The 22,265-nt window shown below is 54.1% G+C and overlaps 1 protein-coding gene across 2 annotated transcripts in view; it reads right to left on the bottom strand.

The window, feature by feature from the left end:
* LOC105485314 (UPF1 RNA helicase and ATPase) overlaps positions 1–22,265 on the bottom strand; it is a 38,613-nt gene that overhangs the window by 11,675 nt on the left and 4,673 nt on the right. The window contains exons 2-13 of one of the 2 annotated variants that reach the window (XM_011747677.2): positions 11,130–11,269; positions 9,416–9,505; positions 7,014–7,181; positions 6,409–6,589; positions 4,708–4,869; positions 3,946–4,063; positions 3,699–3,797; positions 2,373–2,481; positions 2,044–2,203; positions 1,840–1,958; positions 660–824; positions 449–563 (exon numbers count right to left, since the gene is read on the bottom strand). In XM_011747677.2, the coding sequence (XP_011745979.1) occupies positions 449–563; positions 660–824; positions 1,840–1,958; positions 2,044–2,203; positions 2,373–2,481; positions 3,699–3,797; positions 3,946–4,063; positions 4,708–4,869; positions 6,409–6,589; positions 7,014–7,181; positions 9,416–9,505; positions 11,130–11,269 (1,626 nt within the window). The remainder of the gene's footprint in view (positions 1–448; positions 564–659; positions 825–1,839; positions 1,959–2,043; positions 2,204–2,372; positions 2,482–3,698; positions 3,798–3,945; positions 4,064–4,707; positions 4,870–6,408; positions 6,590–7,013; positions 7,182–9,415; positions 9,506–11,129; positions 11,270–22,265) is intronic. The other variant, XM_011747823.2, reaches the window with a different exon arrangement.

Here is a 22,265-nt window from a genome sequence, read left to right as displayed (position 1 = left end):
GCTGTCCCTCCCGGACAAGATACACGGTCCAGGCTGTGGTGATTACCAACTTTAAAGGTCCTTAAACGGTCACGTTTCACAGAAGGCAACCTCTCCACACCAAAGGCTCTATGTCTCACGACAGCCTTCAAGGGGCAGTGCTGAGCTGCTGAAAGCTGCACTCAGGCTGATTCCAGTTCAGGCTGGTGGGTTATGAAAGAGCAGGAGTGTTCTAGATCCACTGCCAGATCCCAGTGGAGGCTGGGAGTGGAGACTCCCTAGAAGACCGTGTTCCAGGCAGCAAGATGTCCCTAATTTACTGTACAACTGAGCGCAGAGAGGCCAGGTAGAGAGCATCTAATTTCTCTTTCCAGAAGCAAAGCAACAATTCAAACAGGTGCCTTGGCCCAAACAAAAACCATCAGGCCGCCAGCCCACAGGCCCTTTTACAGGCAGGAGGGGCACTCACCATCAGCAGCTCTCTCTCCGCGGTACGCTTCAAGGCCCGGTACCGCTTCTCGTCGGCAGACGACAGCTCCCCAGTCTCATCTTTCAGCTGTTGCAGCTTCTGCAGCTCAGGCATGCTGGAAGCACATGCAGGTCAGCGGGGCACCTGAGCTCTGTACATGTCACCTGCAGCAGCTCAGGGACCAACTGGGAGGGATGGACTTGATACACACCTGTCCATGTTTCTGATCTGGTTGTGCAGGGCCAGGAAAGACACTGGGGAGTCGATGGCCTCGCGGCTCTTGGCACAGAGGCGCACGACCTTCAGCCCCGTCTGGTGGATCTTCTCTGTTAGCTGGTCCACGGCGATGTTGCTCGGAGCACACACCAGCACCGGCCTGCAACACCATTCAGGCAGCTCAATGCTTACCCAGAGGAAGCTCGGTGAATGTAATAAGCCAAGACTCTTGTTTTTTGAGACAGGGTCTTGCTCTGTTGCCCAGGCTGGAGTGCAGTGATTTCAGCTAATTGCAGCCTCAATATCCTGGGCTCAAGCGATCCTCCCACCTTAGCCTCCTGAGTAGCTGGGACAACAGGTGCACACCACTACCCCCAATTAATTTCTGAATTTTTTTTGTAGAGACGTCTCACCCTGCTCAGGCTGGCCTTAAACTCCTATCATTTTTAACAGGCAGTAATGACACAATGTTGAAGGAGCTCAGATCCAGACAGCCCAGCCTTCACAGCTCTACCAACCACAAGCAATGCCAAGGCTGGAACCTGCACCCTCCCGCCATGCTATAAAGTGCCTTCACAGTTCTGAGACGCACACAGAACTCACGCTGCTGCAGCCACGGCCCCCTGCCCCCAGTCTTCTACACCAGTAGCAGACCTGGTTACTAAAATGCAATCCCGGCCGGGCGCGGTGGCTCAAGCCTGTAATCCCAGCACTTTGGGAGGCCGAGACCGGCAGATCACGAGGTCAGGAGATCGAGACCATCCTGGCTAACACGGTGAAACCCCGTCTCTACTAAAAAATACAAAAAACTAGCCGGGCGAGGCGGCGGGCGCCTGTAGTCCCAGCTACTCAGGAGGCTGAGGCAGGAGAATGGCGTGAACCCGGGAGGCGAAGCTTGCAGTGAGCTGAGATCCGGCCACTGCACTCCAGCCTGGGCGACAGACCGAGACTCCGTCTCAAAAAAATAAAAATAAAATAAAATAAAATAAAATGCAATCCCAAGGCTGCAGCTGACACGAATAACGTCACATGGAGAGCAGTAGGTGCTACAGCGACACTGTCTGCCAAGTGCTCTCCCCAGTATGACAGAGCCCGAGGCTCCTGGCAGCAGGCCTTCCATCTGGCCACCCTAAAGACCTCCCATGTCTCGCCCACAGGGGCCGTGTCAGTCCTACCCGTTGCCTTGTCGGGCCAGGTGGTAGACGATGGTGGCCGACGTCACTGTCTTCCCCGTGCCTGGCGGGCCCTGGATCAGGCTCAGCGGTCTTTGCAGCACAGTCTTCACGGCATAAACCTTCAATACAAGCGGCCGTTAGGGGCAGCCGCCGCTTGTGTCCCGGCCCATGGGCGAGGCCCCGCGCGCTGAGGACGGCGCACACCTGGGAGTGGTTGAGGTCAGGGAGGCCCTGCGCCGTGAAGCGCTTGGGCAGCTGGCACTTGATGATTACGTCCTCCACCTCGTGGCCCAGCAGCTTGTGGTAGATGTAGCCGGACACTGAGGTCTCGTCCACAGCAAACGTTTTCAATGCACTCTGCATCCTGTGAGGAAGGTGTGGGGTTGGCTACACGCACAGTCATGGCCACCTCACCAGCGTCCTGAGTCTGCAGACCTGGGTGGGGAGCCCCACTCCACAGTGATGGGGAGGGCTCATAAAGATGCCACGGGTGGCAACCAGGGATCGGGGGGCCGCGACGGGAGGGGACGTACCTGTCAAAGGAGGTCGACTTCCACACAAAATCCACCTGGAAGTTGTGAGTCACCTCCACGGGTGCACCCACGCTGCTCCGCAGCTCAATGGCAATCTCATCGCCATAATCTGTGTGCTGAGTTAAGTTTGCATCCTTGTCAAAAGCCAGGCTGACCTTTCTGGGTCGCCCTTGGTACATACTCTTTAAATGGCGTTTTAAAATTTAGTTACTTAAGACACCACTGGTTTTGCACCAAACGCTAAAAACATGCAGCCAACACCAGACCAGAAACCAGAAGGACAGCGTCCTTGAGGACAGAATCTACCTCACCATGAGCCGGTGTCCCACCCCCAGCCAGCCTGAAGTTCCTCCTTGCCACCCCCGGGGCCATCTCCCGGCCACCCATCTAGGCCCCTTTCAGAGATGCAGAGGGCGGCAGCGAAGCCACCAGCGCTCACCAGCAGGGAGCAGCCACATCCCGTGCCCCAGAACCTCACCAGGAGCTCCTGCACATGTGGCCAGCAGGGGCAGGCAGAGTTCATGGAACCCAGCTTTGGCCATAGCAGCTCTTCTCACAGTTCCACGGAAACAACACTCCTCCCAGTACAGCCAAACACCGGGCTCAGCATACACAAGCAACCTGCCCTCCAGGAGGCTGTGGCCGGTAGGCAACACCCTTCCCTCAACCCCGAGCCCCAAAACCAGTCTCACGTGTTTAGGATGAGCTTGTCAGGCACAGGGTGGGTGTGGGACATGACTCTCTCTACCCCTGTGGAGGCCACCACTGAACGGTCAGGCCCCAGGAGCACTGGCCAGTCACCAAGAGGCCCGAGTCGGACCCGTGGTGTCTTCTCCGAGGACCCCTCCCCGCCCCAGGCCTCTGATTGCACCTGTGCCTTACAGCTGCTCCACTGTGGCCGGCAGGCTGCGTCACCATGAGGTTACTGCATATTCCCAAACGTGGCCTGGGAGCAAGTGAGTGCTCACAGGGTCTGCATGTGACCACTGGCTTCTGGAACCTCCGTGTGCAGAGTCAGCATCCAGGTAAGGCGCTCCTGCAGCCACATTAACCTCCAGAGTCAGCCCAGGGACGCGTCACACAAGCAGCATCACCAATATCACCACCATTCGGGCAGAGGGGAAGCAACCATACAACCAGCTGTCCCAGAAGGTGAAGGCCCTGCAATTCTCCTAAGAGCAGTGGAGGCCAGTGCCAGCCAGCAACTACCACAGAGCACGAGATGCTGGCCCAGCGACGAGCATCAAATCCACGGTGGCCTCCATCTGATGCCCCCCCACTTTCCTCTCCCACCAGCCAACCCCACCCTCTTCACATGAAGGATACTATCAGGGACCTTGATGACGTGGCCGATCCCTTTCCACAGGGGCGCAAGGTCCCCTTTGTACCGCAGGCATATCTCATCCCCCTGCATGAGCCGCATGTCTTGCGGTAAGAAAGTGAGAGAGGTGGCCATTTTAACCTGCGCCGTCACTTCCACCAGGAAGAGTTCAAATTAAGGGGCACTTTACAAGGGTGGAACTAGGAATTTTATGCTACTTATGGTCACAAATATTTTAAAACTTAAAATCACCTCTTAACCAAATTATGACTAAATCCTCATTACCAGAGTCAGTCTTGGGCAAAGTGAAGTAGGCGATTCTCTTCTTGTTAAGGCCCAGGTCCCACCTGACCGTGATGTTATCTTGAGTCTGAGCACATGAAAAACAAGAGCCCCGGTTAGCCTCCAGCACATGCCCGGGCCTGGCCTCCACATGCCCCAGGCCCCATGAGGCGGGCCCTACAGCAAGCCTCTGCCGTGAGAGCGGGCGCCGTGAGCGGCACCTGACAGCCCCAAATGCCACCAAGGGCATATCTGAAAGAGAAGCCATTAGGAGTCCCCAGAACACACACAGGCCGATCCCGTCTGGAGGCTTCACCACACACCAGAGGCCTCCGTGGCCAGGGAGCAGCTGCTGCGGGAGGGAGGGAGAGAGAGAGGAGGGGAGGGAGGGAGGGGAGGTCAGAACTCCGGGGCTCCCGTTGCCTAAATGTGGTCTTCACAGGGATCACGCCCGAGTCTAACTCCTGCAGCTGTGGGCAAAGCTGTGGACCCCACTGGGAAAGATGTGTTGGATTTAAATAGAAAACACTGAGGCTGATGTCAGCTCTGAGGGCGGAGGCCCAGACCACCAGGCTGCCAGGCCTGGATCCGCAAGCTCCAACTCTCAGGCGTTGCAGCTGCAGCCCACGTCAGCTCCCACAGCCTAGAGAGAAAACCTCCCTTTGGAAGCCTGAGGAAGAGAGCTGTGAGAGTCAGAGCCCAGCCCAGGCCAAGCCCTCCTGCACACATCACCTGGGACTCCTTCAGCTTCTTGTCGTAGTCGGCCTCCAGCTTGACCAGGGGCCCGAATATGTTCTGGTACTGGTAGGCGTCCTCATACCGCAGGAGGACGTGCTGCGGTTCCTCGTCCACCCCCGGCTTCTCCAGGTCCTCCAGCGTGGCAGAAGGGTTTTCCTAGAAGACAACAACACTCGTCCTGTTTTTCCCTACATGCAAACGAACGAGGGTGCAGAGGCACCAGAGGGATGGAGCACACATGCCGCTTCTGAGAATGGGCCACAGTGGGTGGCATGGAGGGGTTCTGGTGCATCTGCAAGGAAAACCCTGGGAATAGGAACTCCATGCCACACTGGGAGCTGCACACCGGCCTAGCCCGTGCTTGGGCCTCAGCTGCTGCTCCTCACCCCAGCAGGGTTCCGGTACTTGGGTGAACCTGCCTACAGAGCCCCAGGCACCAGCCTGACACACTGTCCACAGCAGAGGGCACCTTCAAAGCTGCCTGCTTCCTCCGAGCACGCCCGGCTTGTGAATGAGAGCAGCTAACCCTCCTCGCAGGCTGCCACAAAGACCACCGGTTTCTCTCACTGTGTCCACAGCCCGGGAAGCCCGTCTCCCACGTCTGCTAACCCTAAGCCAGAACCAACATGGGCCCGCAGCTCTTCCCCTGGGGGCCAGCTCCCTCAGTGAGTGCCATGCTGGTGGGGACAGGACATTATCTGGGCTGTTCAGATATAAACGGGAATCATGAAAATCATCTGGCAAACTGAAAATCCAAGTGGAAAGGTACTCGGCTGAACAATGCTTAAAAAATACTTTTTTTTTTTGAGACGGAGTCTTGCTTCGTCGCCCAGGCTGGAGTGCAGTGGCGCGATCTTGGCTCACTGCAAGCTCCGCCTCCCGGGTTCACGCCATTCTCCTGCCTCAGCCTCCGAGTAGCTGGGACTACAGGCGCCCGCCACCTCGCCCGGCTAATTTTTTGTATTTTTAGTAGAGACGGGGTTTCACCGTGTTAGCCAGGATGGTCTCGATCTCCTGACCTCGTGATCCACCCACCTTAGCCTCCCAAAGTGCTGGGATTACAGGCGTGAGCCACCACGCCCGGCTTAAAAAACATTTTAACTTGTACTTCAGTTCCTATGTGAGATTTCTGATTGAATGGGAGGCAAATGGAAGCTTCTAGTTTAGTTACTAGAATGACTTTATCACAAAATCCTAAACAGCCGGAACCAGAGAAAGGCTTCCGTGGGGAAAAGTGAGGGCTGTCTGTTGAGGGAGGCCAGGCACCCACTACTTGACCCAGCACCCTCTCCTCTCCCCTCTGCTCAGCTGACTGTGCCAACCTCGACCCCAACCTCTTTCCCCAGGACACTCTCGCAGTGCACCTGTCTGTGCAGGTCCAGGCTCTGCCAGACAAGTCTACCTACAACCAGCCCCATCCTTCCCCTACCACCCCCCATCAGACAAGAAAACTTCCAGCAGCCAGAGCTTTCCTTTCCCCAAGGTCAGGCTCTTCTTGGTCAGGTAAGGCTGCCTGGATGGAAGGTGACCAAGGTGCCCTGCCCTGGGGTCACTCCACATAGAGGTGGCAGAGGCCTGAATTCCTTCCAGAAAATCTCCAGCGGTCTCACTGGGTCAAGCCGTCTCTGAAGATACTCCCCTCCCCGCAACCAGAAACCACACGAAGGCACGGGTCAGCCTGCTGGGCAGCCCCACCTTCCATAGCTCCTCCAGCTTGTTGATCTGCTGTGCCGTGATCTGGCGCGCCCGCAGCTGCTCCTGCTCGGAGGGGATCTTGACCAGCCAGGACAGGAAGCAGCGGTCCTGGATCAGTGGCTGCCACTGCGAGCTGTCCCAGTTGATGTCCTTGAGGCTGCTCTGGCTGGCACAGGGCTGCCTGCGGAGCGGGAGGGGACCGTGAGGACCAGCTCCCCTCTGAAGTCCTGGAGCAGGGAGGGCCCCCTCCCATGCTGACCTTACACCCAAAGGGGCGTGCCCTGAGTTTTATTATGTGATCACATTACCTTTAAACTGTTAGTAATAAATCACATCTCCTCGTGCACTTGAGCTCTGAACTCTTAAAACTCAGAACAGACTTTGTTTTTACAGAATTGTTTTCATGATTTAGCCAGAACGCCCCAAAAGAGTTACACGGCACTGCCAACTCCTTAACAAGCCTCAGCCCCTAAACGCTCTCATCTTTGGAGCACAATTCCCTGGAATCAGAGCCACGGCTGGGCTGGGCTGGGATGGGCCAAGGCTTGTGAGGAGACGGCTGGAGCTTAAAGGTCACCCCCGGGAGACATCTGAGGACCGCTCACCTGCACAGCAGCACCACCACCGAGTCAGCTTTGGCTGGGATGAAGCCGAGGAGGAAGACATTGCGACAGCCGCAGTTGTAGCACTCCAGGACTGTCTCCCCCAGGGGCCCGTCCTTGTGCAGGGTCACCTCTTTGCATTTTGCCCTCACAAGGTGATTTACAATATGGCTGAAACCAGGAAATGATAAACGGTTAACACCCAGAGTTTGGCTTTTCACCACTTCCAATTTTCGGGCCCCTGTTAAAAGTTCCGGTACCGTTCACGGTCCATTAGCAGAGGCAGTCACACCTCATCCATCTGGCATCTCCGGGGACCAGCCCTCCCCCAAACTAGCTCCCCACTGAGCACAAAAATCAATCCCAACTTGAACCACTTTTAAGGAAAACTTCCTTAACATGGTTCACATAGTTCCTGCCTTTTGTAAAGATCCTGCTTTCTTAAATCCAACTTATCAGGCCTAATTTAACCCATTGTTGGCCCAGGGCTGCTGTGGGGTCCGAGACATTTCCCACAAAGCCTCGGCCCCTTCTCTCCAAGGTCACCCCCCGCTGCCGCCACTTTTTGTGGCTTCTTCTGAAATCACTCCTCAGAGGCCCTGTGCCTACTTCTAGGAGCAACAGTCCCTCCTGCTTTGCTGCAGGCCGGGAAATCTGGTAAGCAGGCGACTGGAAACCCTGTAAAAAGCAGTAAAAGAGCTGAGCAGAGACGGGGGCTGTTCTGCAAAAGCCCAGGGCTGTGTCTGAAGCCCTGGCTGGCTCGGCTCCTTCCTTGCTGCGATATGGCCAGGACACTGTTCGCCTAAACCGCGATCTGGGCTGAACCCTGCCCTGCGCCAAGCCAGTCACCTTCCAGCGCCTATCTGCTGTATCTAACAAGGATGCCCAGCTGCTCTGCCTTTGGGCTCTTCCAGTGTCTCCAGCAGCTCTGAACACGCCTGCAGGGCCTCCCAGCCTCCCTCACTGCGCCCTCTCTCTTCCCCTCTGGAAAACCATTCCTGCCAAAAGCTTCAGCTCAGCTAACCTTTCTCCCTGCCACGAGGCCCAGGATTCTCTAACCGGCCATGGCCGCTCTGGGCATCCCCAAAGCCCGACTCCACTCTGGAGCCCTGCCGGCCACGTGGGCAGAATCAGCCGTCTCCGTGTCTTCCCACGCATCCTCACCCTGTCACAGCCAAGCTCCCTGAGGGCCGGTGGCTGCTTCCTCACCTTCCCCTGGGCCTCGCACAGAATGCTCAGTGGTGCTTGGCTCGAGCCTGCTGTTTCTCAGAGGCCCTTTTGCTCACTTCCCTGTTCTTGGCTATGCTGACCGGAAGCTGGGGTTGCCAGCTAAGAGAAGTTTTATTTAGTTGCTTTTCCTGCACAAGAGGAACTAAATGCAAACATAGCAACACTTAAATTACCCAGAAGATTCTGAAAATGGGACAAGAATGTCTTCTGGTTATCCAGAAGATACTTTTCTTTAAAAATCTTTTAAAAACAGCAGCCCCTTTCTCACCTTGCTCATAACACCATATTTCAAGTTACTAACTCAGAGATGCCACGAGATCTGACTGCTCCATCTGTAACCCTCCGAGACCCACAGCTGCCAAAGGCACAGGAGGGGGTTGGTGTCAGCGCAAGTAAGCCTGCCTCTGGGCTTTGGTCATTTTCTTTCTCCAGAATGTGAACCTCAGAAAAAGACCCCATTTCCTTGCTGGCACCTCAGAGCTCCGCCTCCCAGGCTCTGCTCCATCCTCTCCGGCAGTGGAGTGACCTGCACACAGCAGCGCGGAGGGAAGGGGAGCCGCTGGCATGGGACCCACCAGGACGAGAGTCCCACCACCGAGGCAAGACCACCGAACTCCCCCCTGGAATCTGGGCACCGAGAGAACAGTGGTCCCGTCCCAAACACAAAACAAGCGACCCAGTCCAGCTGCAGCTGATCAACATCAGGAAAGCAAGCCCAGTGCCGACGGTCAAGTGAACTTAATTGAAGCCGATGATTCAGGATCTGGCCTGAATTAGCCTCCGGACAGCTCCGATGAGCTCAGGCCAGAGCGAGCCTGCTCAGGAACCAGCGCCCCTGGATGCCCGTTACTGCCTTGGGAACATCCTTCCGTTAATGAAGATCAGCGGTGTGCCAAGAGCTCATCTTGCAGAAAAATCGAAATAAAAACTGGGAAGGAGAATTAAGCCAACCCTACTTGCATAATAAAAAGAGCCACAGAGAATAAATCAAGGGTAAATACATTAAGGCATTCACACACCACCATCTGTTTCAAGTTAAACCAGTCACAGAGGAGGAAAAAAACCAGGTTTGTTAGCGTGATTTTATATTGCACTTCGCTTCAACATTTCCATAATTTACACACAAATCTGAGCACAGCACTGATTAAAGACACATGCATGGTTTGATTATCTACCTGCCAGAAGTATTTCCACGTCCATTGCAGAACCACTTCTTGCTGGTATTACAGTAAACCACGCAGGCAGGATCGTGTATTCCACAGTAACTAAAAAATCAAAACAGCAACAGTTACAGCTGGAAGCTTGCTCTCTGGTTTTCATTTGGCAAGATGTAAAATTCTTTCCTCTGACAACACTTTTAAGTTCTTCATTAAACACATACTCAACCCCAACAATCCCAGTAACCAAATCAAACCAGTTAACCAGGGCTTCCCAAACCCAAGAATGCAGGGAAGGGGTTGAGTATGTGGCAGAAGCTCCGAGGGGATGAGGAACAAAGCCACCTCCAAGGAGAGTCCTGCTGGAGGGAGGCCTCACTCCTCCAGGGACATTCTAGTCCCCGCTCTCTGGCCTGAAATTCAGGAACCCAGCCTCAGTCACAGTGGTCATGGTGAGCTGCGGGCTCCAGCAGAGGGCACTGTGCTCCCGGGAAGCTGGGCACAGACCCTGTAGCGGCAGCGCCCTGAAGCTCAGGCCCCAAAGCCCAAGCGAGGAGCCTCAGGAGAGCCTCACCCGACCGCTGGCTGTGGTCTTCTGAAAATCCACATACCAAACCCCAAACTGTTAGCTCCCCAGAGCCACATCAGGACTTATGGGCATCTCTGTGTGTTAAGAGAACACGATTACATACATGAAAACATCTGTAAATGAGAATGAGCGAAGAGCTGAGATGCAGGAAAGAGTGCCTGCCCACCAAGCCTAGGGAAGAGCAGCCTCAGTCCTGGAGCGCTGGGCAGCACGTGGGCCAGGAGCAGCAGGGAGGGCCCCAGGCGGGCGCCCAGAGAGAGAGGCAGGGCCCAGACCCAAACCTGCCCTGACTGTCGCCCAGGCTGGAGTGCAGTAGTGTGATTTTGGCTCATTGCAACCTCTGCCTCCCGGGTTTACCCCATTCTCCTGCCTCAGCCTCCCAAGCAGCTGGGATTACAGGTACCCGCCACCACGCCCAGCTAATTTTTTGTATTTTTAGCACAGACGGGGTTTCACCATGTTAGCCAGGATGGTCTCCATCTCCTGACCTCGTGATCCACCAGCCTCGGCCTCCCAAAGTGCTGGGATTACAGGTGTGAGCCACCGCGCCCGGCCAAAACCTTCTCTCCTCTTCTAATCTACATTTCCTCACTTGTGTGTCACAAAAATACAGAAATAAGCCTCATCAAGGGACGATCCCGCTCGAGATGAGAATTCCAAATTCGTCAACATGCAGGTCTGTCCACTAACTACTGTCTTCACGTCCAGTTCTCCAGGCACAGCCAAGGCACGGGGAGGCAGGGATGCCCCAGAACCCTGAAGCAACCGCTCTGCGGGGCATCTCAGCTGCTCCACTCACCCTCCCACCCCAGATGCTCACCCAATGCCATGACAAATTATTTCTAGTGAGTGAGTGCACAGGTACCAGGCAATGCCCCCAGGGCCTGAGGAGGCCAAAGGAAGGAAAACTTTTCCCACCTCCTGGTGAATTCAGGGTGTCGGAGGTTGCTGAGCCCACCTCCTGACTGATAACAGGCCTCGGCTGTGAACGTGGCCTAAGCAACTTCCTTACTCCCGAGGACACCACCACCCAGAGTCACAGCACAAAGGCACCACCCTGCACCTGGGAAGTGAGTGTCCCAGGCCCATGCCAGAGGCACCCACCTGGCAGCACATGCCCAGGCGCGGCTGAGCCCAGCTCACCTGCAGGCGTGTATGGGGAGATCCTTCGTGTAATAGGTGTCTTCTTCATCTTCCTCGAAGTTCAACTCGGCCAACAACTGGCTGGTCTTGGCTACACTGTCGTCCACAGCCCCATTCTGCAGGATGCCTTCGGGCCCAACCTGCAGCAGAACGCAGTGTCACCCGAGCGAGGCTGCAGCTTCTGGGACTCAGTGCAGAAGGACCAGCCTCGATGGCTCTGGTGTGACACCCTGGCCTCATCTCCGCTTTGAGACAGTTTCCCTTGTTCTGACTGAATTTCACTCTTCTGTAGCAAACCTACCTGGTCAGAAAAGGGCCACTGGTGGCCTCCTGTACCCCCGGTCCCCCACACAACTGGTCTAACCCCCACCTAGCCACAGAGCCACATCCATGTCCACAACCAGGATGCCTAGGAAGATGCTTCTTTCCTGTGACTGAGGACCACAAGGAGCAGGGTGACTTTTACAGACTGACAGCAGTGTGCCCTGAGGACAGCTCCATGATGCCAGACCCACCACAGTGTAAGGCTCATCAAATACTACAAGGCTGCCACCCATGCAGATGTGGAAACGTCACCGACCACATCCACCACCACCTCGCCCTCCCCATCGCTTCAGGCAGCCCTGAGGATGAAGTAGCAACTGAACACTGAGATACCCTTGGCAACCCAGGCCACACCCTCACTAAAGGCACCTCTTCCATGTTCAGCAAAGGCAGACAGCACATGGCTCTAAGTCATCAGGCCACAAACTGCACAGGACACCTGCAAGGAGACCACATAGCCACTGGGGCTCCTCAAGAACCAGCACCTCAAATGACATGGTCAACAGTCCCTGGCATGGCCCCCATAGGCCACCTAACCCCACCATCGGGTCAGGCGGCGGGACACAGGGTGGCACAAAATTAAGGGCCAGGGAGGAGTGACAGGAGCTCCCCGAGGGACGGCACCAAATCTCCCCACTGCCAGTCCCAGCACCCCAGGCAGCCCCTCAGCCTAATGCCCTTGCTGTGTGATGCAGCACCTGTGCGAGCCTAGGGACAGGTGCTCATGGGGAGCAGCACCCCACAGAGACCCCTCCGGCCCGCCTGGCTGGGGCACGTGGGCACGTTCTACCTGCACGCGTGCAGATGCACACTGGGCCCACTGCTGCCCTGCAGTGATCTGGTCACAACACAAGCTGACTTCTGGGTTAATTTCTCCCTCCAGTCTCTGAAAAGTTTCAAGATTAAACATTAATTTCAAAAATACATTTGACCCTAGAAACTATCATGAAATGAGCTAGAACAGGAGTAGGGGACAGTGCCGCCTGGCAAAGAGAAGTCCCACGGCCCACGCCAGGCGACACGATGGGTGGAGAAAAGGGTCATCATCTTCAGCTGGCAGAGAGCTGCCACTCCACTAAGTAAAGTCCTTTGAGGCGGCCGGGCGCGGTGGCTCAAGCCTGTAGTCCCAGCACTTTGGAAGGCCGAGACGGGCGGATCACGAGGTCAGGAGATCAAGATCATCCTGGCTCACACGGTGAAACCCCGTCTCTACTAAAAAATATAAAAAACTAGCCGGGCGAGGTGGCGGGCGCCTGTAGTCCCAGCTAATGTAGTCCCAGCTACTCGGGAGGCTGAGGCAGGAGAATGGCGTAAACCCGGGAGGCGGAGCTTGCAGTGAGCTGAGATCTGGCCACTGCAGTCCAGCCTGGGTGACACAGCCAGACTCCGTCTCAAAAAAAAAAAAAGTCCTTTGAGGCTGTCAACCTATCCACTCACCAGGGAGGCTCTGGAGGGGCAGGGCCTCCCTGTACTCACCCCAGGCATTCACCACTGGGCTGGGAAGCCCAAGAAACAGCTCCTCAGCAGGGCGGATCACCTGAGGTCAGGAGTTCGAGACCAGCCTGGCCAATATGGTGAAATCCCGTTTCTACTAAAACTACAAAAAATTAGCTGCACATGGTGGCACTTCCCTGTAATCCCAGCTACTCGGGGAGCTGGGACAGGAGAATCTCTTGAACCCGGGAGGCGGAGGTTGCAGTGAGCTGAGATTGTGCCATTGCACTCCACCTTGGGCAACAAGAGCTAAATTCCATCTCAAAAAAAAAAAAAAAAAAAAAAAAAAAAGGCAGCTCCTCCCATCACCTCTGCTCTAGAAACAGTATTTAAAAGACATATCCTAGAATTTCCAGTTCCTAGCCATACATGAGGCCCCAGAGCTGGTCCCTAACTCTTTTAGTTCTGGATATGAACCTAGCTACGACTAAAACCACACCCTGGAGGTCCATCTAAGAGCTGTACAGGGGCTTTCTGCCCAGAGACAGTTGCTCCCGCCACACTCCAGAACTCAGACCATGTATCAGGGCAGCACAACAGTAGGTCACTTCAAGGCTAGGAATGGTGGCTCACACCTGTTATCCCAACACTTTGGGAGGATCGCTTGAGCCCAGCAGTTCTTGAGACCAGCCTGGGCAACACAGCCAAGATCCTGTCTCCACAAAAAAATACGCAAATGAGTCAGGTGTGGTGGTGTGCACTTGCAGTCCCAGCTGCTCAGGAGGTTTAGGCCGGAGGAGTGCTTGACCCCAGGAGGTCAAGGCTGCTGTGAGCTATGATGGTACCACTGCACTTCAGCCTGAGCAACAGACCAAGACCCTGTCTCTCTTAACACCAACAACAAAAAGCCTGGCCAACATGGCAAAACCCCGTCTCTACTAAAAATACAAAAAATTAGCCGGGCATGGTGATGCGCACCTGTAACCCTAGCGCAGGAGAATCGCTTAAACCCAGGAGGTGGAGGTTGCAGTGAGCCGAGATCACACCACTGCACTCCAGCCTAAGTGACAGAGCAAGACTTTGTCTGAAAAAAAAAGAAAAAGTCACTTCATTCCTGCAGACAAAAACCACAGAAATTCAAAAACTCAAAAATCTCCCCCACCAAATGTGCCATCATAAACTCTCAGGCCACAGACATCTACTCCAACCCTTGCACCACTGCCTGCATTTGCCAGCGCCCAGGCCTTGCACCTGCTGTTCCCTCAGCCTCAGGGTGAGGTCCACAGGGTACCTCTCAGGCAGGCATCCTTTGACCCCACCTCGGGGTCCCGTGGGGCACTGTCTGTCCTGCTCCCTGCCGTGAACCCACCACCTGGGTGGAGCCTGCACTCCAGGAGGCCCTCAACATTGTTGGCTAAAGGCCAAGCTCAAAAGGCAAAGCGGCTCATCCCTGATTCTCTAATTCCAAGGCTTAAATAAAAGAGAGGGCAGGAGGCCAGGCGCGGTGGCTCATACCTGTAATCCCAGCACTCTGGGAAGCCAAAGCAGGAGGATCTTGAGCCCAGGGTTTGAGAACAGCATGGGCAACACAGTGAGGCCTCATCTCTATTTTTAAAAAAAGATAGTTTTGCTCTTGTTGCCCAGGCTGGAGTGCAACGGTGTGATGTTGGCTCACCACAACCTCCATCTCCCGGGTTCAAGCAATTCTCCTGCCTCAGCCTCCCAAGTAGCTGTGATTACAGGTATGCACCACCACGCCTATTTTTAGTAGAAACAGGGTTCCTCCATGTTGGTCTGGCTGGTCTCGAACTCCCAACCTCAGGTAATCCTCCCGCCTCGGCCTCCCAAAGTGCTGGGATTACAGGTTCATGTGAGCTGGGATTACAGGTTCACCGTGCCCAGCCCCCTGCCAAATTTAATTTTAAAAATTGTAAAAGAAAAAAAGGGGAGGGAATAGGAAGTCACCACACCCTCAGAGTGATGACTGCCAAGCTGCAGGGTCTCTGAGCCCTCTCAAGGCAGACGGTTGCCAGGAGGTCTGGCCCCCAAACTGGAAGGATTCTGCCCTGATATTTCCTCTTAACTTATTTTGAAAAATTCCAAAGCTACAGAAATCAGACCCCCACACCCCTCCTGCTGGTCACCCTCCATCACATCCCCCCGCACTTCGGCTCCCCCTCTTGCTCTCACACACTTATCTTTCCCTGACCTATTTCAGAGTGGCAGGCCCCAGGGGGAGAGCTTTCTCCACATCCCCACAAAACAGCTGGCTCATGAGCACACCCAGCCTGCCACACTGTTGGCTAATACACATTCACACATCACCCCAATGCTTATAACGTCTTTTATAGGTTTTTTAAAATCCAAGTTCCAGTTAATGACTGCACGTGATTTGTGATGTCTCGTTAGCCTCCTTTTAATCTATTAGTGTGAACCACGTAAAACTGCTAGGAGATGACCATCTTTCACATAGTCCCACCACCCAACACAGCGGTCCCCAGGCTCTCCATTCCTTTATTTTTTTGAGACAGGGTCTTGCTCTGCCACCCAGGCTGGAGTGTGGTGGTAGAATCATAGCTCATTGCAGCCTCAAACTCCTGAACTTAAGAGATCCTCTTGCCTCAGCGTCCCGAGCAGCTGGGACTACAGGTGTGCATGATGCCTGGAAAGTTTTTTAATTTTTCAATACGCTGCCTAGGCTCACATTTGTTCTTCCCAAAGAGGAAGTGCCTCTCGCCTCCCCTCTCACCAATGGCACCTGTGTGGACCGGCAGACCCTTGTTCCAGCCAGGTGTGCTAAAGTCCGCAAGACGTTCATTTCAGCAGGCCTAGAATGCGAGGCATCCCCAGCTCACCTCAGGCCGCCCCTGCCTTCCCAGCCCAGGGATCAGCCACTCTCCCAGGAGCCCACAGCCTGAGATGAAATCCACTCCACACCTGCAGCAAGAAGCCAAAGTGTGACGATAAGGGCTCAGTCCAGAAGGTGCACACCTCACAGGACAACAACCTAGACCAGACTGCAGCTTCGCGGATGAAAAGCAGCAGGAGAGGCTGCTCGGAAAGAAGGGCCCAGAGACAGCCATCATCTCAAGAGCAGACCTCCAGGATCCCAGGAAAGAATCTGACTGTGGAGAGAGGCCGACTGTCCCTACATATCAGACAATCGTGAAAAACCATTGTTGACGCTGCTTGTCTGATAATGGCGCTGCAGCTATGCAAAATAGGTACCCTTTTTTGCTTCTAGAAATGCATACTACATACTGCAGGTCAAAATGGCTGAGTATCACCAATTCACAGGGCTCCACCTCAGACGCAAAGGTGAAATGACACAAGAGACTTGCTTTAAAAACACACACCAGTGAAAAAACAAAGAAAACGGAGAGAAAACCTTCACAACTGTCACATCAGGGAGACAGAGGCACAGGGCTCACTAGCTCTTGTATGTTAGAGAAATCATCCTAGATGTTTCTACACGGAGGATGCAGTGGGGCTGCAAACTATGCGCTATGGATCCCCGTGCTGAAAAAGGTGAGGATGGTGCAGGCAGCGCGGCTCTGACCAATCACCTCTGACTGGGATCTGCAGCCCCCTCTCTCAGGGCCGCCAGGAGCCTGCACTCACTCTGCAAGGAGCTGATGCTTCAGGAAGGTGCCATGCTCACTGTCGCAAGGGCTCTCCAGAGTCTAATGAGCCACCCTTGCACATCTAGACACCACCTTGGCAAAGGCCCATGGGACCTGAGAAGTCCGGGTGGGTTACCGGGCTCTTTGTTTGTTTGTTTTTTGAGGCGGAGTCTTGCTCTGTCGCCCAGGCTAGAGTGCAGTGGCCAGATCTCAGCTCACTGCAAGTCCGCCTCCCGGGTTCATGTCATTCTCCTGCCTCAGCCTCCCGAGTAGCTGGGACTACAGGCACCCGCCACCATGCCTGGCTAATTTTTTGTATTTTTAGTAGAGACGGGGTTTCACCGTGTTAGCCAGGATGGTCTCGATCTCCTGACCTCATGATCCACCCACCTCAGCCTCCCAAAGTGCTGGAATTACAGGCATGAGCCACCCCGCCCGGCCGGTTACCGGGCTCTTAAGCTGCTATTTGATCAACACAGAAAAAGGCACGAGGACCTGCTGCCAGCCGTGGTACCCCAGGACCCAGCAGCCCCCCATGTATCAGAGAAAGCAGAACTTTGCTCTCAAAGGAACGTGCTCCAGCAAGGAGAGTTCAAGGCCATGAACCCTCCGTGACAGCGGAGACCTGAACAGCACTGGTGCCAGGGCCTGGACCCAACCTTCCCACCATGCCCCTCGGTTCTGAATGCCACAGAGCATAGCTGGGTGTCACGGCCCTTCTCTGCCAAGCTAGACTATTCCGACCACCATGAAAGCACTCCCACCACGACAAGCACAAACTGCCTCTCAGTTGTGAGCTGCTGCCCAGCATGTGCCCTTTAGCTTCCCTGCAGCCGCTCTGGGGAGGCCTCTCCCTCTCGCAAGGCCCTCAGGGCAGTGCCTCCCCAGCGAGAGAGCCCTGGCTCAGCCTGGGGAATTACGGACCCTGATGAGACCACAGTCAGGAGCTGGTGCTGCTTTTTAGTCTGTGGCTCCTTGTGAGGACTGGGAGGGGGCACCCGGTACCCTGGCAGTTCCCACAGGCACACACACTAACACACTTACTCATGCATACACACACGTGCACACGCAGCCCTGACCCCGGTGTCCTCCATCTCCGCTGCCCTGTGGCCCCTCCATCCGTTCGGGGTCCAACCTGGGCCACACCGCCCAACCTCCAACACCACGGCCCCTCCCCTAACCCCCACCACTGCCATCTCAGAGCCCTCCTCTGAGCCTTGGTCAAGGCACCCCAGCAGCTCCTAAAGGCTCCAGGACACAGCCCAGCCCCTGCCCTGGCCCCACACCCACCCTCCCTCCTTCTAAGCAAAGTGCTGTGCCCACCCCTCTGCCTGACAGGTACAGCTTCTGAACAGCTCCAGAGGCACCATTCCTGCAGGCTTTCCCTTAGCATGGGAGCCCACCCCTCCGCCTGGGGCCCCCACGGCACCCTGGCCAGGCGGCATGTGCTGTCTTCTAATACTGCAACCGCGGGGGTCAAAGGCTTCACTCTCCCTCTGCTGGCCTCACTGCCCTCAGTCCCACAAGCACAGCAAGGCCAGGAAGTAAGAAAACAGCAGGGATGGCTGGAGTCCAGGGCCAGGCTGAAGAGGTTGCCCCGGCAGCTCACAGAGGGTGCAAAAGAACATAACAGACATGGGCTCAAAGGCGGGAGCACGGGGCCAGGGCTTGGCCACGTATCTGACCTCCCCAGGGCAGGGCTCAGCCCAAGGGGGTGGACACACCTCCCTAACAGGTGACCTTGGGTGTGAGCACAGGGTCTGACAAGCGGTGGTGGGGAGGGAGCAGAAAGGAGCGAAAGAGAAATCAAAGAAATCAGAGACAGCAAGGCACTGCGGTGGTGGCTGCCCAATTCTGTAAGTTTACTAAAACAGCACTAAGTTCTACACTTAAAAACAAAGGGGCCAGGTGTGGTGGCTCATGCCTGTAATCTCAGCAGCTTGGAAGGCCAAGGTGGGAGATCACCTGAGGTCAGGAGCTCCAGACCAGCCTGGCCAACAAGGTCAAACCTAGTCTCTACTAAAAATACAAAAATTAGCTGGGCGTGGTGGTGTGCACCTGTAATCCCAGCTACTCAGGCTGAGGCAGGAAAATCACTTAAATCCGGGAGGCGGAGGTTGTAGTGAACCAAGATCGCGCCATTGCACTCCTGGGCAACAGAGCAACAGTGCAAGACTCCGTCTAAATAGAAAAGAAGGGGGTTCCCCGATAGGTCATCAGACCTCAATCAAACCAAGAGAGAAATGTGGTGGCAGCTGATGGTGGTGAGCTCTTGTGGTGGTGGTAGCCGGGCTGAGAGGGAACTCTTTTTAGTTAGTCCTGGTATAGTATTAGTTATAACCCCCCACCCCGTCATCCTGAATCTGGGTAATTAATTGGGATAAAAATAGAAGTCGTTTCGTGTATTCACCACTAACAGTAAAGTGTCAGCTCAGGACACTTTCACATGATCACTGGGACTCTTCTAACAATTTGAAAACACACCCGGTAAGTCTACTAAGGGGTAAGTACTGACCAAACACTTGCCAGCACTCCTCCAGGTAATGGCATCTTATCTTCAATGTTCTGGCACCCTAAAACCACACCTGGGCTACCCGAAGATTCAAAAAAACAAAATGAGCTTTTTTTTTTTTTTTTTTTTTTTAAAGATGGAGTTTTGCTCTTGTTACCCAGGCTGGAGTGCAGTGGCACAATCTCGGCTCACTGCAACCTCTGCCTCCCAGGTTCAAGCGATTCTCCTGATTCAGCCTCCTGAGTAGCTGGGATTACAGGCATGTGCCACCACACCCAGCTAATTTTGTATTTTTAGTAGAGACAGATTTCTCCACGTTGGTCAGGCTGGCCTCCGACTCCCGACCTCAGATGATTTGCCTGCCTTGGCCTCTCAAAGTGTTGAGATTACAGGCATGAGCCACCAAGCCCGGCCTGTATTTTCTTCTTTTTATTAAGACAAGATCTCACTCTGTCGCCCAGGCTGGAGTGTAGTGGTGCAATCATGGATCACTGCAACCTCTGCCTCCCAGGCTCAAGCGATCCTCCCACCTTAGCCTCCTGAGTAGCCGAGGCCACAGGCACGTGCCACCAGGCCCAGCTGATTTTTGTATTTTTTTTGTACAGATAGGGTTTCACCATTTTGCTCAGGCTTGTCTCAAACTCCTGAGCTCAAATGATCTGCCTTCCTCAGCCTCTCAAAGTACTGGGATTACAGGCATGGGCCATCGTGCCCAGCCACACGCGCAAATTTTAAACTTACCACTTTTAGGAACCCAAGACTGTATGGAACTCACCCTGCCTTGGTCATAATCTCAGGGCTCAGCAGAAGATGGCATGTTCAACTCGACAAGGATGAGTCAGGACAGCCATCCTTCCAGGAACTCTGACAGCATCAGGACAATGGCTTTGAAGACAAAGTAGCAACTTTTTTTTTCTTTTTTTCTTGTTGAGACAGAGTCTCACTCTGTCGCCCAGGCTGGAGCGCAGTGGCGCGATCTCTGCTCACTGCAAGCTCCGCCTCCTGGGTTCACGCCATTCTTCTGCCTCAGCCTCCCGAGTAGCTGGGACTACAGGTGCCCGCCACCACGCCCAGCTAATTTTTTGTATTTTTTAGTAGAGACGGGGTTTCACCATGTTAGCCAGGATGGTCTCGATCTCCTGACCTCGTGATCTGCCCGCCTCGGCCTCCCAAAGTGCTGGGATTACAGGCGTGAGCCACAGCGCCCGGCCAGTAGCAACTTTCTATCCTAATTTTACCACTTGAAAAAGAAGTGAGCCCAGGTTTACACACTCAAGAGAAGTGGAGGCAATACACAGGAGAAGTCTGGCAGGAGGAGAGTGAGGGCTGGATGACAGGTCGGCCAGGAGCTTTGGCTAGTTGTCCCTTATGATCCAGAAAGACAGCATGTTTTTCCTGGGGAAACAACTCATGCACTCAAACTAAAATCCCAGTACGAGATGACTGTTCAGCTGTGACTCCCACAGGCTACCACAAGTGGAGAGGGAACAGGCAGTGCAGACCTGAGGATGAAGGAACAAAGTGGGACCAGTACCAAGCAGCAACTACAAGGTCACCCAGAACACCTGCACAAAAACATGCGTGTTGCCGCCTAAAAGGTCTGCACCTATCCACAGACCTCATACTTTCAGGTGAGCTAAGAAAAGCAAGTCAAACCAATAGGCATGCATTTTTCCCACTGAATGTACACGCTGCTTTGTTTAGCCATTCACCTGCTAATGGCCACTGGGGCTGCTTCCGGTTTGGGCTTCTCATGAACAGAGCTGCTGTCAGCATTTGGCGCAGCCCTACGTACGCACACCTTCAACTCTGCTAGGTCACAGGTAGGTGTATGGCATGAGAGTTGGCACAATGGCTCACGCTGTAATCCCAACACTTGGGAGGCCTGGAGTGAGAGGATCTCTTGAGCCCAGGAGTTCAAGACCAGATTGGGTAACATGGCAAAACCCCATCTCTACAAAAAACAGAAAAATCAGCCAGACGTGGTGGCACACACCTGTAGTCCCAGCTACCTGGGAGGCTGAGGTGGGAGAATCACTTGAGCCCAGGAGGTCGAGGCTGCAGTGAGCCATGATCATGCCACTACCTGGTGACAGAGTGAGACTTTGCCTTAAAACAAAAACACAAAACCCAAGTAGCACTTTCAGCCTTTTAAAAAAAAGTGTGCCAGGCCAGGTGCAGTGGCTCACGCCTGTAATCTCAGCACTTTAGGAGGTAGAGGAGGGCAGATCATGAGCTCAGGAGATCAAGATCATCCTGACTAACATTGTGAAACCCTGCCTCTATAAAAAATACAAAAAATTAGCCGGGTGTGGTAGCACGCACCTGTAGTACCAGTTACTAGGGAGGATAAGGCAGGAGAATCACTTCAACCCGGGAGGTGGAGGTTGCTGTGAGCGAGATTGCACCACTGCACTCCAGCCTAGGCCACAGAGCAAGACTGTCTCAAAAAAAAAAAAAAAAAAAGGCCGGGCGCGGTGGCTCAAGCCTGTAATCCCAGCACTTTGGGAGGCCGAGACGGGTGGATCACGAGGTCAGGAGATCGAGACTATCCTGGCTAACACGGTGAAACCCCGTCTCTACTAAAAAATACAAAAAACTAGCCGGGCGAGGTGGCGGGCGCCTGTAGTCCCAGCTACTCGGGAGGCTGAGGCAGGGAATGGCGTGAACCCGGGAGGCGGAGCTTGCAGTGAGCTGAGATCCAGCCACTGCACTCCAGCCTGGGCGACAGAGCGAGACTCCGTCTCAAAAAAAAAAAAAAAAAAAAAAAAAAAAAAAAAAAAAAAAGGGTGCCATGGGAATGGATGGGTAGTGATATCTCCCTGACTTTTCTTTCCAGTTTCATTGAGGTATAATTGACATACCATAAGCTGCAAATGTTTAGTGTGCCATTTTAGAAACTGACATATGTCAATGTACTTAAACACCCATAAAACTGTCACATCATGATAATAAAAACATACATCACCCCCAAGTTTCCTGTGCCCTTTGTCACCTGCCAGCCCTTTCCCTCCCCTTTCCCCTTTCTGTCCAGCCACCACTGGTCTGTTTTCTATTGCTGCAGGCTAGCTGGCACTTTCTAGAATTTTGTATGAATTAAATTATACGATGAATCACACATTCAAAAAAGTAATTATTATGAGACACATCCATGTTGTTGCAGGTATCAATAGTTTGTTCCTTCTTAATACTGAGCAATATTTCCAACTCTTTTTTTTTTTTTTTTTTTTTTTTTTTTTTGAG

The sequence above is a fragment of the Macaca nemestrina genome, chromosome 20, assembly GCF_043159975.1.
Source record: "Macaca nemestrina isolate mMacNem1 chromosome 20, mMacNem.hap1, whole genome shotgun sequence".
Taxonomy (NCBI): domain Eukaryota; kingdom Metazoa; phylum Chordata; class Mammalia; order Primates; family Cercopithecidae; genus Macaca; species Macaca nemestrina.
This window is presented reverse-complemented; position numbering and strand designations above follow the sequence as displayed.